Source organism: Mercenaria mercenaria, chromosome 4 (assembly GCF_021730395.1).
Source record: "Mercenaria mercenaria strain notata chromosome 4, MADL_Memer_1, whole genome shotgun sequence".
Taxonomy (NCBI): Eukaryota; Metazoa; Mollusca; class Bivalvia; order Venerida; family Veneridae; genus Mercenaria; species Mercenaria mercenaria.
In genome coordinates this window covers 8,944,450-8,963,362 of record NC_069364.1, presented here as the reverse complement: position 1 = coordinate 8,963,362, position 18,913 = coordinate 8,944,450, and the positions used below count along the sequence as shown (strand labels likewise).

General features: G+C 34.5%; 1 protein-coding gene across 1 annotated transcript in view; it reads right to left on the bottom strand.

The window, feature by feature from the left end:
- The window catches only part of LOC128556119 (E3 ubiquitin-protein ligase rnf213-alpha-like), a 51,155-nt gene extending 32,242 nt beyond the window's left edge, over positions 1-18,913 (bottom strand). The window contains exons 1-6 of the mRNA XM_053540040.1: positions 17,954-18,913; positions 15,201-15,393; positions 12,559-12,890; positions 8,508-8,652; positions 5,475-5,695; positions 1,087-1,248 (exon numbers count right to left, since the gene is read on the bottom strand). Of these exons, the coding sequence (XP_053396015.1) occupies positions 1,087-1,248; positions 5,475-5,695; positions 8,508-8,652; positions 12,559-12,890; positions 15,201-15,393; positions 17,954-18,913 (2,013 nt within the window). The remainder of the gene's footprint in view (positions 1-1,086; positions 1,249-5,474; positions 5,696-8,507; positions 8,653-12,558; positions 12,891-15,200; positions 15,394-17,953) is intronic.

The window sequence follows — 18,913 nt, the reverse complement described above, 5'->3', positions numbered from 1 at the left end:
TAAATACTTTAACTCGGATACAAAGTTAAACACGTGTTCTACAACACTGTCCAGTAACATTTCTAGATAAATGCAATATAAATGTATGTTGAATTAAACACTTCGTAACGTATCTGTTAAAAAGAAATTGAAACACGGTGGCAGTTGAACATCATCTTATTTTATTTTCTACAATATGTTTTTTTCGTTAATAAATAAATATTATTTTGATAATCATATCATTAAAATTCAAACTGTCAATAGTTGTTCCGGAACATGCATTACACACCCGAGTATTTGAGGTAAATAGATGTTGTAATGTATCTGTTGTCCAAATTGCCGACACAAAAGGTACGTGGTCAATATACAAATGATTGACACATATTGAAAAAGGGGACGTTTTGTTCAAGATATATATCATTAACTAACCATTTGAGCATAACAGTTTAGTAATTGTCCAGATATTTAAATTTAAGTACCATGCAATTTAATTTAACCCTAGATCGCCGACATAGATTTTTGATCTCATGTGCATGTGTAAACGTCCGATTTCGAAAATTAGTTATCTCTAGTGGTCATTTCAGTGCAATTTTAGACACTATAAAACACGCTTACTTCATTTTGAAAGCAAAATAATGATAATACCTAAAAGTATAAAAAGTGGAACTGTGTCGACATGTTTAAATTGGAGTTCTGCTCTATCTGTAGAATGGACTTCCAAAAAGCATTGTACTTATTCCAGCTTAGACATTATTCAAAGGATAATTACGCATATCAATGATACATTTTGTTTGTTTGTCTTTTTATGTTTAGGGTAAGACTGACACAATTTAAGCATACGGTGGCTTTTCGAGATTGTGATGGTTGCGAAAGACCCTAAATACCACTCCTGGCATGGATAGAACCATTCACCTTCCGTACCCGAGTTGAACAATTCTACAACCAATGTGATTTTGAAGCACTGGTGGATGTTTGTCTTACACAAAATAGTAGATACAACATACGTTTGTATTAAATGCCTTACACGCTACACTGAATGTGTTTGGTCTGCATCAATGAATATTAATTACACAAGTTTGATTGGAAATTGACAGCATACAGTTATACCATAGATGTTTCACCAATGTTCTGTGAACTGGTATCATCCTTCCATGCATTTTTGCCAATAGTGAATATACCACGAGCACAGATGGCCTCAACATGCATCATTTGTGTTACATCCGGTTCCATCGTTGCTTTCAGCCACTGTAGCAGGCGATTTAAGTCCATCTATTTATCAAATAATCATTTATGACACGATACAAATGTTTAATAAGAAAATATCATTTAGAAAAGCAAACTTGAAAAATCTTCAAACGTATTACCATATGATATTCCCAACGATTAGTGGTTGCTTTCACGTAAAGACATAGTGTTTGAAAGTTCCATAAAAAGAATATTTTACAGGATTCACTTATGCACCTTTTAAATGTATGCCAATCAAATATCATCTTGTTTAATATCAGAGTAAACATTAATGGATGCCTAGAAAAAGGGCTTGGTTCACTAAGGGTCAAAAACGGCCCAACCTCAGAAATAGATAAAACTTTGGATATGAACCCTCCAAAGCATTGCATTTCAGATAATAAATACAGTTTTATGGTTAGGAACATGCATGATGTCATAAAGATGACTCAAATTGTTATGGTAGTATAACGTCATCTGTATTTAAAAAAATACAACCAAGACAGACTCTATTGTCCATTATTTTTAATTTAGGCAAAACAGCAATTCACATGCAATATTTTTTTATAAAAATATGTCTTTTTCATTACAACTCCTAAGGTTATTTGCAAAATTTACCTTTTCAGAGCAAAATAGAAAAAGCTGATCTTATGAATTACCCCACCCACTTATATATTACACAGATACAGTCACTAGCATTAAGATGTTATTAAACATGTATCTGAAGATCACATGTAAACATTCTACTATTTATTTCAATACATACACAATTAGATATATTCAAAATATATTGAGCCATACCAAAGTCTGTTGCTATGACAACTACTGAGATTTAAATAACATTTTAATAAAATAGCATAAAATCCGAATCTCATAAAAATATGCCATAGTCATGTCGACAATTTTCATATACAGTACGTGAGAATATTTTGTGCAACACCATAACTTCTGTAGTTCTTATCTAGAAATGGATAATGTCAGGGTCAAAGTCTAATACCATCAAGTACTACCAAAGTTTTGCGCAAACGAATGAATACTTTCTAACTTTATAACATAATATGATAAGTAACAACTTTCTAACATTACACTGCAACTTTCTTACATGACCTGATAACTTTCTAAAATAGCATTTATTAGTTGTGATGTGCATGTAAGGTTTAGCTGTGTATCACAAAACCACAGAATTTTTTAGAAAAGGAACAATATCTTTAAAAACAACCTATCTGTTTAATATATTTTACCATTCTGTCCCGTAGATACTTAAAATATTCTAAATGAACTGCCCCCTTTAAAAAGAATGCCATTTGTAAAGAAAAATGTAAACAATTGTCAAAAAAAAAAAAAAACAATGTTTAACCCTTACCATGCTAAATTTCTATAATGAACTTGTCCATCTTTCAATTTGGACAGTGCCATTAACTGTTAAAAGGGGTGTCTACCAAAAAGATACTGGTTGAATAGTGAACAGTGCAGATCATGATCAGACTGTATGGACGTGCAGGCTGACCATGATCTACACTGGCCGCATAGGCAAGATCTGCCGTGTCCAGGATGGTAAGGGTTAACCTAGCTATGTAAAGTTTTAATACTGGTACATTGTTGCAAATGCATCAAAACGGAGACATGTAACATCTTTTTAAAAATGGTGAGTTTTTAAAGGTGTTGAACTATCCAGAAGTGTGGCCTCTTTATGCAGTCCCTTAACGGAATTTAGATAATATCAGTCTCTGAAATGTTGGTAATAAGTAACTTATATTGTAAGTATTTCCTGACCGAGGAATTTATAACTCTTCTTTCTTTAGGCTTGGTTCATTTGTTGCAAGCAATGCAGTTGTAATATTTCGTCATTCTGCAAAGAAAGAATAATGCATACATTTAATATTTTTCATATTATGTTAATTTCAGTTCTTTAGAGTAAAATAAAAAAAAGAGATTGTAACAGAAACAATAAAAAAATAGTTTTAAATAATCCACGAGTCGGTTTCGAACTCGGGCCGACGACGTGACAAGCGAGAGTGCTATCCATTATACCAATCAACCTGTGTATTGATATTTAGATATGAATATATACATATACAGTATATAAAATAAACAGTAGCCGTCTTCGGATGTAAATTATTCCACCTTTTACAACGCTTTTAGTCTTTATTATGATATACTTGCTTTTTCATTTATTTTCAATTCAAGTATACATTGTTATGTCTCTTTCTGAAGGATGACGTCATTGTGGAAATTACATACGTGTACTTGCGTCGGCTGCTAACGATTCGCTACAGTTTCGTACATTTATATCATAAAAAAGACCATTTGAAACAAACAAATATATCATCAAAACCTGTCACTTACTTCTTAAACTTACTGTTCCATTTTTATATCACAATGCTTCCCAGGAATACACGTAGGAATGAAAATCCCAAGCGATTACACATAACGTTACACATATCAACTTGTTTACATTGCGTCACAGAAACGGTGTCCAAGTAGAATTTAACCGGGTCGTTTTTATGCTAAACAAATAGCTATTTATTCAGTTCAGCACAGAATCTTTGAACCGTAACAACTGTCAGGATGCTGGTTATATGACCCAGGGAAGTGCCTACGCCTTTAGTATCTTGAACAATGGTTTGGGTCCAATCGCTAAGGTGACTATGTCTTAGACTAGCTGACAAACGATGTAGAATGTCCTTTGTTAAAACGTAGAGCTGGTGAGACCAAATATCTCATATATAGAATTTTTCTCTGGCTACATTGCCTAAATGATTCGTGTACCAATGATTCGTAAATGATTTCTGTTATGAGCTAGACAATTTCATGGATCAGGCAAATCACGAAATGTTTCAAATTAACAATCTTCAATTAAAAATGTTTAGCTCAAACTCCTATAGGCTGGAGACTCTATACTTGTCTGGTCTTTTTGTTGAAGTTCCCGTCAGACAATGTCTTTGAATCAACAACATACGAGTCCTATCGCATAGATGCTCGGCCTCTGTCCACCAAACTCTATAAGATTGCCCTGACTCCTGGATGCTCAGCGCTTATATGCTATCATATGAAGCATTCAACTACCATAGGTATTATCCCCGATGCCTTGGCTGTACTTCGCCAATAATGCTGAACCGTCTATAAGCTGGAACTCTCCTACTATCTCAGTAGATTACCAAACTCTGGGTCTCTGTCTCAGCTTCCCGATGCTCAGCCTATATATGCTATCGTCTATAGCATTCAATTACCTTTAAGGTAAAACTCCTATGCGCTGGCCCTATAGCTCGTAACCTTATCGAAATTCTGCTACTCTTCTTTAGTCTAAGAACTTCCAAAGTCTTCGTTTTAATAATTTATCCGCCCTGACAGGGTAACTGCAATAGTCTCCTTCTCAAGGTACTGGGATAAATTATTAGTTGAATACTCGATGTGTCTTCTTCTACCGCTGGATACCGAATGAGCTCTCTGTCATCCATCTACCTATTTATACCCCAGCAGACGTGCTATTTTTAGAACTTGTTTCTGATTGGTCCAAATTTAAACATAGCGTTTTACAACGAGTACTTGCTCTATCAAATATCTGGTTCCCTTTAACTTTTGTATATGACATAATGTGCGAAGCTGGGACCCAGCCATCTACATAATGAACCCAAATCAGCCACAAATCACCCAAATTCTATTAATTACAGCAATTCAACAAAAATTATAGCAATGACAACACGAAAAAGGAGTCAAGCACTATCTGTGCTTACGTGTTACGTTATCAATATATTAAATAACAAATTGTTCTGACAACAACTGACAATCATTTTTTTTAAAGATTTCTTTACAACTGAAGCGTAGATTTTAGTAAATACTCTTTCTGGAACAAAATTAATGGATAATTTAATTCCTACCATTCTGACCACGGACCAACGCCCTCGTCTCTAATTTTTATAATATTTACCACCGGCACAGCTGTCGACAGTCATAAGATTTTTCTTGGGCAACAAAAACAGATCAAAGAATCTTCTGTATAAATATTTTGGTTGTCGAGAGCTGTGCTCATACTTACATTTCTATTTTAAGTGATGGAAACTTCCAAAAATCACGCTAAATTCCGTATCGAGGGTGTTTTCGCAAAGTGTTGCCGTGGTTACCATACGTGGAAACATGTCAACAAATGCATCAGTGTGAGTTTCAATACTTTTTACTAGTATACATCACACAAATAATTGAATAATGTATTTTAAATTTCTGCAAAATATTGGGCCATTTCCAATACTAACCGAACCAAGCCCTTTGCTTACCAATTTTGCAGGTAGTTTTGGATCAGTCTCAAGTTCTTTCCAAACAAGGGAACAAAGTTGTAATAGTTCCTTGTATCCACAACTTTCATCAAGGTCACGTATGAGTGGGGCGTATCCTGTTACAGCAGAGTGAAAACACTGGGCACGTGCAATGTTGATTGGCTCGTCTCCAGCTGACAAGAATGCCAGATCCACAGAAGCTTGCAGCCGTTTTACGTCAGCTTATAAAAGGTAATATAATCATTAAGCGTGGAATACCAAGATATCATTGCCTTTTTAATCTTTAATATGTGTATAATTTAACTCGCATTAATCGTAATTAGATCATAACGGTATCTTATTTGTTGTAAGACGTATGTTGTTTTTTGTTATAAAACAATTGTATTTGCATTTCTTGGGAAAAATGCTCTGTGTACATGTTATTTTCATAAAAAATACTGTAACAACTTTGCACAAATGTTAATAATTATATGTATGTAGGCAATTATCCGTAACACTTTTCTGCATTTTTGATAATTGTGGCCCTTTAAACCTTTGTTCTACTTCTTTTTGATACTTGTAAAAAAGCTTTTAAATTTGCTTATAATGTCGACCAAGAACCAAAACTTTATCTTGTTTTATTTGGAATTATGGGCATTTCGATTAACAACGTTTACATTTATTGGCTAAACTAGTATCCTATTTTGTGGATTTTGTGAGAATAATGTTCCATTTTATAATAACCTCACTTTTACCATTCTAGTGAAGGGTGAATATATTTTTGTATTTCTGTTGAGCAGGCTTCAGGCAACTGACAACTGTTAAATCAAATGTGCTCCTCTTTTTAGTCTTACATCATCCAATTATTCATTATAGGCAGACCGACCGAACGACAGACACTCTCCCCACAGACACACTTTCAATAATTACAATGAAATGAATCAAATGATGTATGAGAAACTGAAGAATGGTCATAAATCAATATAATATGTAAACAGTTTAGGTAAGAGCTTTGGTCTACGGAATTCGGGGTCGCGAGTTCGATCCTCGGACGGGGCGTATGTTCTCCGTGACTATTTGATAAACGACATTGTGTCTGAAATCATTAGTCCTCCACCTCTGATTCATGTGGGGAACTTGGCATTACTTGCGGAGAACAGATTTGTACTGGTACAGAATCCAGGAATACTGGTTAGGTTCACTGCCCGCCGTTACATGACTGAAATACTGTTAAAAAACGGCGTTAAACCCAAAACAAACAAACAAAACCTTGAAAACACAGGCAAACAGCAAAATGTAATACATTTAACAAGAAAGAATTATTTCAGGTTTTCACCCTGAAACTCTGTTCTGGCTGTGCGCATGTGTAACACGAATAATGACAGACATGTAGAAGCGTTCAAATGATGCTTGTCATCATAATTAAGCTATATGTTTTTGTAAGAGAGAGAGAGAGAGAGAGAGAGAGAGAGAGAGAAATGACTGCCCTGCACAGTAAAATAAATCATTCCCATTTCAAGATTTCACCCAGAAATCTATTCTGCCTTTCAAGTTACGAACTCGATCACATTTAGGTACGAATATGTAGCATACAGTCAGTTAGCTCTGTCGGTAACTCTCACCCAGTGATCGAGAGATCCCGGGGTCGAGCCCGTGGTTGACTGCACATTTTGTTTACCATGTTACACCTGGTGCCCAACAAGGGGCAATTACTAAAAATGCTACGAAATCATGTTTACCTTGTTCCTTGTCTCACTAGAAATTCTAGGACGAATTTCGATACAGTAGGAAAGTATGCCTCGGTATAAGACCTAATTACTAACTAGAAATTGATTCTGCGTGCCAAAGGGCAGAATGTCGAGCCCGCCAGCTGTCTAAACTAAAGAAGTAACATTTATTATACTATTTGGCGGTGTCAGAACTGATTTACACTGGCACCTGTATTTGCATATATAATATTTGACAAATTATATATAAGTCCACACAAAATTCCTTACAAGGTAGAGATAGGTCATAACACACCAAACAATTGGATGTAACATGCATGTTGTACCACAGAAAAGTATTCTCATTTTTTCCCAACGGCCAGTAATAAGAAATTTACAATATAAGCTATTTATAGTATAACAAAGGGAAGTAATTCTAATAATAAGATTGCCTCATGGTGTTGAACATGTGTGCAAAGTTACATCAAAATCCCCTAATGAATGAAGAATATATGCTCCAGACAATGTTAATCTTGTATCTGACCTTTGGCCTCTAAGTGTGACCTTGACCTTTGACCTAGGGACCTGGTTCTTGCGCATGCCAAAGTTATGGTCCAGACAAAATCGGACGGACGCACGCACGCACACACATACACCGAAAGTGACGACTATATCGAGCTCATCGCAAAAAAATGTGTAGGCAGCCGGATTGCTCAGCCAAAACAGCTCTATTATTTAGTGGTACCAGGTCCTAGCCCCGGACAACTGCATTTTTCACCCTGTGACAATATACGCTTTACGAGGAAACTTGATTTGTTTGCTTGACCAATCTTAAAACGCTTATAAACCTCCGGAATTCGAGGACAAATTTCCAGTCTGTGGTATGTATGTGACAGTGCAAAGGTATGTCACATTACGGTATAATAAATGTAAGACAGCCTGCTAACTCAATCGGTACAGCACTCGCCCTGTTAGAGCCCGGGAGTAGTCTTACAAGCTGTGACATGCTGATAGCTTCAAAAGAAAGTAAAGTCTGGTAGAAATGTTTGTGACTCTTAAAAAACAGAGGTCCATATACAACATCTGTATTGCTGAATGTTTTACATCGGGTGCCGTATGTGAACAATTTAGCGCCCGGTTGGCATATTCGTTTCTATCTGCATAAATCCAAAATGGCTTCTTTTACAACCATATAATTAGGGCATATTTGTTTGTTATATTAAACCCACTAGAAAAGATAAAAATTGCCGAAAGGTTTCGAAATAACATTAGCACACAGTAATGCTTACCATTCCTTTTATTATGTTACATTACTAATATACGGCAAGAATATTTTAATGTTACATACATGCTACACGGGACATTCTTAGCCACTGTATGAGAGGTTTACAGTTCACAAATGCGGCAAGGCAACGTTCCTTTGCTGGAGTCATGTTTTCCAGATGGTCTGTTATTACACTGTCGTCAAATGAATCCACTGCTAGATCACTGTCCTAAAATAACACATGGAATAGAGCTATACTTTCTCATTCATATAAGTTTACGTACATGTTGATGGTAAATAACATTTTTGAATCTTAGGTAGACCGTGTATAACGCTATTCAAGGCTCCATAAGGCTTTAATTTTTATGTTAAAACAGATGGAGCAGCTGTCCAAATAGACTTTATGAATATTAACACGGTAAGAAAAGATACTTTCAATACTGCACATAAAATCGTACATCAAGATCACTATAGGGAGGTAAAAAAATAACCTGTTCAAAAAAGGTATCTACCAACATTAATCAATGTTCAAACCTATGACAAATATTACAGGAAAACAGTAAAAAGTAGGTTTTAACTAAAAATTGATATATTTTATGTTCATAACACGAATGTGGCAGCCACGTTACTAACAAAGGCATTTTGACCTTTGAAGTGTCTTAGATAATCTTTAGAATGTATGCGGATATATTGATGCAACTGATCACTATATTTCATGTTTGTTTGTTTGTTTTTGGGTTTAACGCCATTTTCAACAGTATTTCATGACATTCCTGGAAACGTACGTCGTCTCTCTGTCGTACGTCGTTCGATGTCAAGCATTTTAGTGTTAGCACTCTGGAGGTCATACTTTTGGCCAATTTTAATGAAACTAAGTTAGAATGCTGTATGAATAACATATCGGACAATGTCAAACTAAGTCAACTGGGGCCCAAAACTAGGTCACTATGTCAAATTATAGAAGAAACGTGGTTAACACTTTAGAGGCCATATTTTGTTCTATAAAAGCCTGGTAAGAATGTGTTTCTTTTTAAATCTCGAACAGTTCAAAAATGGAAATGTTTGTGTTTCTTATTCTTTCAGCAGTAAGATACAAAACATTGTAAGTTTTTGCATAAGTGTAATATTTGTAGGTTAGTTCGCATCAGCAATATGAAAATTACTAAAGTTATTAATCCATATAAGCAATACATCATAAATATCAATAATTGATTAATATAATAAGATTCTGAATACATATATATACAGTACAATCGCGATCCTACGAAAAGCCAAGGGACCGGCCGTTTTTTTCGTAATATCGAATTTTCGTTCGAGCGTAGCATAGGAAATTTCGTTACACAGCACCTTAATATTTACACGTCGTAACCGGAAGTATTTAAACATGTGATTTTCGTATCGGAGTACATGTATACCAATTTTATATGTACATCTATGTTTACTACAAATCTTATTCAAATCTGGTATCTGGAATATTAAACGTTTTTTTCTTCTTCACTTTTTATTCACTGTACATAAAACATATACAGGGTACATTGTTGCACGAGAACAAAAATCCCAATTGCATATTCCGATACCTTCAGCTACCCTTTACTGAATAGTTCAGAATAATAAAACGACATTATACAGACAATCAGGACTTAAACATTCTTTATGCAGTGATTGTTTGAGACGTATAGATATCGAAGCAAGTGTGACTGGTATGCCATCCGATCTGATAGTTCTAGGAGAAAAAATTAACCACTAACTTTTGTCATAGTGTACAGCGTATGTGTTTTGAATTTAAATACTACGTTTTCACACTTTAATTACTGTTTACGCCCAGTTAAATTATAGTGACATTTTCCACTCTAATGTGTTTTCACGCCATTATGAAGGTGTGAAAACTTAGACAATACAGGTATTCGTAAAATCGCAACTAAAACAAGTTGAAAATAGGCTTTAAGGGCATAACAATACATTCGTAGGAGCGCATTTTTCGTTAAATTGCATTTTCGTAAAACAGCGAATTTGTTACATAGAAATAAGAAGAAAAGCACCCGGGACCACAACACCTTTTCGTAGTATACCAGTATTTCGTTAAATTGCGATTCGTAGCATCGCGAATGCACTGTATAATACCATATCGAAAAGGGTTTGATATCAGCAGCACTATATAAAAATGCAATGGTTACAATGAAATGATTTAATATATATCAGTAACAGATATTAAGTGTGTTTTTAATGACACTTTCCCCTTACACGGAGTTCAAAGATAGTTAAAACATCTATGTTTAGGATAGTTTTTAAATAATCAATTGATGTGTTTCGTTGAAAACTGCGGCGCCTACTTGTAAAGATATAACTAAAAGAATACAAATCATCAAGAACTAATCGCACCATAAAACGCCCAAATGTTTTGTCTTTATTTAGTTTCGCTCCGGATGCTTATTCGTACTTATGTAATGCAGCGACGTTTTGATTTGGTGAAAAGTTGTGCATCGTCAACAATTTGATATACTTTCGCAGATAAAATCAGATATGGTAACGGTAAAGCTATTCCTTAGCTATTTTCATATTGTCGTATTCAGCATGCCATTGGCTCTGCTTAAAAGGATATGTATTGTTAAATATAAAATCGGGGCACACAGATAGCCTTGTTTTAAAGATCTTGAAATAGAAATTTTAAAGAACTCAGTAAAGAATCAGTAATAACTGCTATTTGAGCAATTAAAGTAGAATAATAATCCAGACGCTGAGTTTCTTTACTAAAAACCAAAATAGAATTTATGAAGACACATATCAATCCACTGACATTCGCATCTATCACAATCGTTTGTTTCATCTAAAAATACAATAAACGAGCTGTGTATTCAATCAAATCTTGTGTAAATCCATTTGCTTCATTGATATTTTTCCTAAACGCAACTTTTTTTTATCTGAATTCGGTTATTATAGCGGTTTTATTCTGGCCGATTATGTTATAGTCAACGACTAATAGGGTGTTTGGTCTCTAATTGTCCAAAGTTACGCGTTCTCTGTTTTTATGTTTTACGAGGGCTAGGATTCCTTTACATTGCAAAATTGTCAAAGTGTAATCATAAAACTGTGGCATCTTGGGTCAAATATTAGGACATTATGCTTGTTTTTCATAGTTTTCATTATTATTCGTCGTCTATGATTAAACACTAAATCACTAGGTTTAATCGTGGGAAAACCCTCTCTCACTTTTTTTAGCTTGGACTACAGGGAAGCTGATCAGAATGATTGACCTCATAAAATCTAGAAGATCAAATCTGAAACTCAAAGTGTCCAAACAATGGAACAGTTTGGTTAGTATGATGACTTCCTTTAAAAATGTAGGTTAAAGCAGGAACTGGGACATCTAGATTCGCAAACTTACTCACTTATTCAAATCACAGAAAACAAAACAACATTGTTAACACTTCAGCGACGATATTTTGTATTAATAAGATGTATGTGAATCCTAGTCGGAATATTTGTCTTTATAAAATCTAAAATAATAATATTCATAGATGCTTGTAAAATGTTATTTTCTATTTTTTATTTCAGTTTTAGCTAATCAAGGAAAAAATAAATCTTTTCATAAATATTGACACAGCCGATTGCGGAGAATTGTACATATTTTCTTGCAAATATATATCATTAGAACATGGATTAGCAAGGATAACTGAACGTCACACTGCATCCTTCTAAGATATAAAAATTCAATAGCATCCCTTTATATTATTTTTTTTCAATTTCATTACACATTATACCTGGGTTAGTATTTTATTCTTTCTGAATATAATTGAAAACACTGAATCTTCAAACCTGATTTCTTTCTCGAACAATTGATTTTAACTATCTAAAACATTGCGATTAATGGCAAATGTCACATGCTGGAGAAAAAAGCCCGCTACTTACAACTTTTCAACATTTCATTTGATAAAAATATGTAACTCGCATCTAAATCTGAAATACGGTGAAGGCACAAAAAGATGCCCGTATTTGAGTTTTAAAACGTTGATATATTTGAAATTCCTAGCTGAAAGGCATGTTGTAAATCTTGAATATCTTCGATTACCTACTTTATCTTACCAATTAAATGTTAGCAAAGCCCTTAAAAATGAAAAAAAAATGTTTAGATACTTACATCAGCAATTACTTTAATACGTGTAAAATCCCCTTTCAGATCGAATGTTTTAACCATTCTCATGATTGTGTTTACCACCCGGGTAGTACATGTTTTTATCTCTTGTTGTCGTTTCTCAATTTCCTTTCTTATGGAGGCTGCAGTATGTATTTCTTTGGTCTGTGCGAGTTCTGCAAGCTCGGGAAATTTACTGTCTGGCTTAGATATGTGACGGAATATGTCAACGGCCAGACTGCCCTCTGACAATTTTGTAACTACATTTTCAATCATTGAAACAGCCTTCACCAAATTCTCAACACATTCTTCTGTAAGCATATTCATTCTGTTTGGATCTAGAAAAACAAGATCATTAACTGAGGCAGATCATCAATGATCGATTATTCAAAATACTTTAAATAGAGTCGAAAAAGAATCGAGAAAGGGAAGTTATTTTGTAGCAAAAGACAACACAAAAGTTACAAATTATATCATATCATTACAGCGATTCAGTTCTCATATTTAACTGTCAGAGGTCCTTTGCAAGAGCCTATAATGATAACATACATTGCAGCTTAAGTTAATGTAACGAAATAAACCAGTTTTTGAAAGTTACATACATCCGTCCGAATCTTATATACGAACAATACAATGACATTTTTTACCAGTTTTGCCTTCAACTATTTAAGTAACTTATTTGAATCAATTATAAAACAAGAAGGAAGAAAAGAAACGAAACACAGCTGCCAAATGAAAAGACCGTGTGATCATTCGGAAATCGAATATGTGCTTATTCGTACCATTCTGTTTTCACTCAATCGCTATCGTGTAATAATGCTAACGCATCTTCGTAATAGCTGTAATATAGCTACATTTTGTCCTATCCATCTTTGTACTACAGTTATGACGATATCTCCAGTTCGTAAAGCAGCACCCGATTGCTCATAGAGCACTGAAGAATATTTAACTATTTCCAATTTTATTGAATTGTAGGCTTCCCTAGAATGCTCTAGTGTTTAAATACCAAAATAAAATTGATACAATAAACGTAAAAGTTAACTACAATTTTGCAAGGTATTTTTCATATATATTTTAAATCAGTTTATGATAATTTGAAACACTTTGCACTTTCATATTTCTATTATAATTAGAAAAAGTGCTCAAAATTGTCCCATCACACTTACACTATTAAGGTATTTGGAGACTTTTAAATCCCTGCCACGAGTGGTGAGGGGGGTAGAGGAATGGTCTCCGTCGGTCCGTCCTTCCGTCTGTCTGTAACGCTTTCGTGTCCGTTCCATATCAAATGATCACCTCATTAAGACAATATGCATAACTTATTAGTCAGACTTGTCGGCTCAAGATCAAGGTCAAAACTCAAGGTAATAGGTTTTAGCCTTCCATTTTGTGTCTGCTCTATATCTCCTTAACCCCTTGAAGGAATTTTATAAAACTTGGCTCAAATGATCACCTAATCCAGACGATGTGCAGAACCTATGATCAGCCATGTCGGCTCAAGGTCAAGGCCACAACTTAGGGTAAAAGGTTTGAGCCTTCCTTTTTGTGTCCCCTCTGCATCTCCTAATCCCCTTGAACATGGGGTCAAATGATCACCTCTTCAAGACAATGTGCAGAACTCATGAGTCAGCCACGCCGGCTCAAGGTCAATGTCACAACTCGTGGTCAAAGGTTTTAGTTTTCCATTTCGTGTGGGCTCCATATCTCCTAAACCCCTTGAAGACATTTAATAAAACTTGAGTGAAATGATCATCTCATCAAGAACTCATGAGTCAGCCATGTCATCTCAAGGTCAAGGTCACAACTCAAGGTCAAAGGTTTGAGCTCTGTATCTCCTAAACCCCTTGAAGGATTTTTATGAACCTAGGATCAAATGATAACCTCATCAAGACAATGTGCAGAATTTATGAGTCAGCCATGTCAGTTCAAGGTCATGGTAACAGCTCGAGGTCAAAATTTTACCCTTTCACTATCCATAACAGTGGCGGAAGATTTAGACTGCCTTGCTTAGCTGCAAATATTGGAGGAAGGCATGGGCGAGCACCTGTTAGAAACATCGACATTCCGTAAGTCAAAGAATGCCTTCCACACAAGCAGAATATTCTACTTTCCAAGACAGGTTTCGGACAACCGTCGATGAGACAAGTGATTCGAAGCCATTGACCTTAACCATTTGGCCACGGAAAACTCTTCAAATCAGTATTTGAAATTTAGATACAACATAATTATGTTTGTTTACACAATCATATAAAATTTCTTTTCCCTACAATATTTACATCGACTACTGGGCTTACTGTTAAAGGAATTTTTTATTTAAGAAGTACAGTCTTAATTTCTTATCTCAAAAGTAAAATGTTAAAAAAGTATTTCTTGATTCAGAAATTCTGTGTGATATAACCAAACAAAAATAATTGGCAAACTTTTACTCGTATTGTCGGAAAATTTCTTTGTTTTACTTAATAAATTTCTTGATATCATTAACACAACGCTTTTTAGAGTACTTACAGACGTTCCGGTTAACTTTTGCGTGAAAGAAACCAATAAAATATGCAAAACATTTGACAATGTTTGACTTTTAGACTTGTATCTTGAAATATGAATAAAACTTTATACGATGTTAAACATATATTATTAAAGAATAAACTTACAATAATATGTCAGAAAATGTGGAAATGGTGGCCAAGTTAAGACATGCATCAAAGCACTATGTTCTGTACCATTTGCTCTGGCTGATACATGGCGATTCCATTCATAAACGAACAGATTAGATGTGAGAGTTCCAAACCGTCTAGCTTCCTCTCGAGTTGTTCCAAAGTCTAGGGTATAAATCTTTTTAAGTGCCTGAAAAAGTGTGCATATGCATTTAATTAAACATTTTTATCATCAAAACAAAACGTGGCTGCAATAATCAGTCATTTGATCTTGTTATGCCAAATTCGCGAACTATATACGTCAACAATGCATGTGTGTGTCTTGACGTGCCGAAGCTAAGTCTGCTTTTCTTTGTGACGTGTTTATGTTTGCAGCAGTGTCAAGTATAATCACATGACCGATGATGACAAGTGCACACTTAGGATGGTAAATATGTTATCATACATCTCCATGAAGGAATTAGTGGTAATTAGGATGTAGACAAAACAATTCCCGTGACATCGATTTTCGACGATGCAAGGAATCATATGTTTGCCAAAAATAGGAAAGGAGAACTTGTCAAGCGACAAAGCAATACAAGACCTTCACTTTGTGTGCGGTTATTATCCAGAAATCTGATTTTTGCAAGTTCAATTCGGATAAAAACGGAAGTTAGTTGAACTTGAAGCACCTGCGCGCACTTTACGACTTACGCTAAATATCTATACAGTTTGGTCGCCAATAACGGATCACTTACGAGTTTTTTAGCAATAATTCATTTCATCTCACAAAAACTGTTTATCAACTGGTCTTCAGATGTGCATTATTATCCCCTTAATATCACAAAATAAAAATGATTTTGAAAGATTTCATTACAGTGTAGAAGTGTTGATTTGTAAGTGATCAGTGTTTTCTCCAATAGCGAATCACATTCACCAATACCGGATCACGTGCCAGTGTAGAGTGGGGATCATCTTAAAACCATAAAAATAACAGAAATCAACTGTTTTTTTTTCATTCTTTAATAAAAAATCTAGACATATGTAGAATCATCTTTAAAAAATTTCATGTTTCGCTTAAAGAATAAAAGTTTTTTAATAACAAGAAATTGTCGTAAACGTATGTCCGTCGAAAACGTAAGTCGCCGAATGGCCATGAAATTCCCGATCGGACTTTTTACTTAAAACACAGTAAATAATTCTCATTTTTAGTCTAATCAAGACTGCCTTATATCTTCTTATAGATTTTTTTTCAATATATGAACAGTGTATGGACGGTAATTCTGTCAAAATGTTTAGTGATAATTTAAGGTTCATGTAAAGCGTTTGAGACCACCCCTTAGGCAAATTTTCATTTTGGAAATTATACCGGACAGACTCAAAATATTCATAATATATTTCTGAACGGAGTTGTTCAGAAGAAGTAGAAAATACTTTCTATAAAGGCCACCTTGTTTGGTAATATGTATTTTGTCTTACAAAACATGTACTTCAGCTGTCCACATTCTATTTTGTAGAAAATATCAAACTTCTTTTTCAAACATATTTTTCTCTAAGTTTGTTTTTGTTGTGTGTCTTACATACTTACCTAGGTACTCCGAGAAATGAAAAATAGTTTACTTTTATATTTGTTGAAATACTGCAGTTTTTTGTCAATTTGACAGCTCTACTTTCATTTTCATTTTGCAAGTTTTGCATTTTTTTTAAACGTACATGGTTTGTACCACTTTCAACACCCGGAGTACCTGGACAAATATGTTAGACACACAATGATTATAAAATAATGACAAAATACTTTTGAAAAAGAAGCTTGATATCTTCTACAAAATAGAACATAAACAGTCAAAGCACATGCGATATTAGACCAAATGTGTTGTTCAAAATGGAATAACCTGTCTTGAAAGATTCTTCTACTTATTATGAACATTTTGGTGTATTCTTTATGATAGACCAAGGCCTATGTGGTGAAAAAACTAAAACAAAAAAATATCACCCGAGGGGTTGGTTCAAAAGACTTTACATGAACCTTAAACTATAAGGAAGTAATCAATACATTACAGTACTTCATGGATTACACAGGATGAGATTATATGCTTGCCTTGTCCTTTACTTGTATGTATGTATAGGTCATATATCCTACAACAATTGTGCTAAGATTCCCTGAACATTTTTTGGAAGTCAAAATGTAGACTAACTGCAAGACATTAAGAGAAATAAATCCATATTTATGTGTCATAGAATTGTGGTTCCCGCGTTTACCATTAGTGTGTCCATTACTTTATGATGCGGACACTGTCATTGTTTTGAAATTCCGATCTAGTACTAAAATATCCTGAAAGATTTTATAACAATGCAATCCATAAAAAATAAAATTAAACGTCTCGTATCCAAAATATTCAAGATATTTTGCAAATTGAAAAGTTCATAAATCCCTCCCGAGTTCTTTATTTTAATAATGTATTAGTATGGCTAATATTGTCCTGTACTGTAATGGAAAAGGTATATCAAACAGTAGATACGTGTATTGCGAAGGCACTATCTATTGTCACATCTTTGACTAATCAAACGGTCCGCTGAATAGATACTGGAAGAACTGGCTTATATAATTTATTGAACTTGGCATAGACTTTATTGTGACACAATACTGTATAAGTATTGTCGTCCACACTCCCGTAAAAGTAAAATAAAACAGAAATCATATGTCCCATTCTTTTTAAATAGTCACTTTGGTATAAAATATAATTGTTTTATGGAAACAAACGCATAATTACCTTAAACTCGTTGAGTGCTGCAACTAACTCATGAGTAAGGTCGTCAGTTCTTTCTTCATTTGTGACCTTTTGTAATCCCATATATTCCTGTTGCAGATTTTCGAGCGTTTTCTCTGACGCTTTCATTGTTATAAAGAAATTACACCTCTCTTCCGATCTTTGCTTTTGTTCAATGTCAAGTGCCAAGTCTTTGGCCTCACCTGAGACCTTTTCGGTTTTAGTTTTTAACCGCTGTAAAGTTGCCTTCTCTGTAGACTGCCTCTTTTCAATTGTATTTAGAATTGTTGTTAACTTATCATCTAGCTGCTTTTGGCTTACGCTGATTTGATTAATTTTCTCCTGTTTTTCTGCTTGCAACTTTTCTATTGTTATCTCTATTTCTCTGTCATAAGTATCAGTTACCAATTGCTTTTGCTCTTGAACATGTTTTAGTGTGTCCTCTCTCTGTTTATTTGTAGCCGTCATTACTCTCTTTTCTTGCGTGCTAGACTGATTTATTTTAGCTTCTAATCTGCCGTTCAACCTCTCTAATTCAGTATTGAACGTTTTAATATCTTTGAAAAGGTCTTTCAGTTCTCCACTGTTTTCAACTCCTTTAGCAACTGTCGGCACATGGCCAATTTCGTTACATTGTTCATGGTCTCTAAGTTTGCATTCGTAGCAAGCAAATGTTTTACATGTAAAACAATAATACTTAATGAGCTTAGAAGTATGTCTAGAACACTTTTCAAAGCAAAAATCTTGAGGCATTGTGCTTTTATCCTGTTGCCTATGCCCTGGACTCAGCCTCGAGTGATATTTCAAACATACATTACACATATATTCCATACATTCAATGCAGAATCCATCCGCAGTTGATTTTTCGTTATACATATCGCATTGCTCGCAATGCATTTCACGATATTCATCAGAATCTTGTGTAAATGACATACTTAAATCACCTGGACTTGAGCTCGCCAT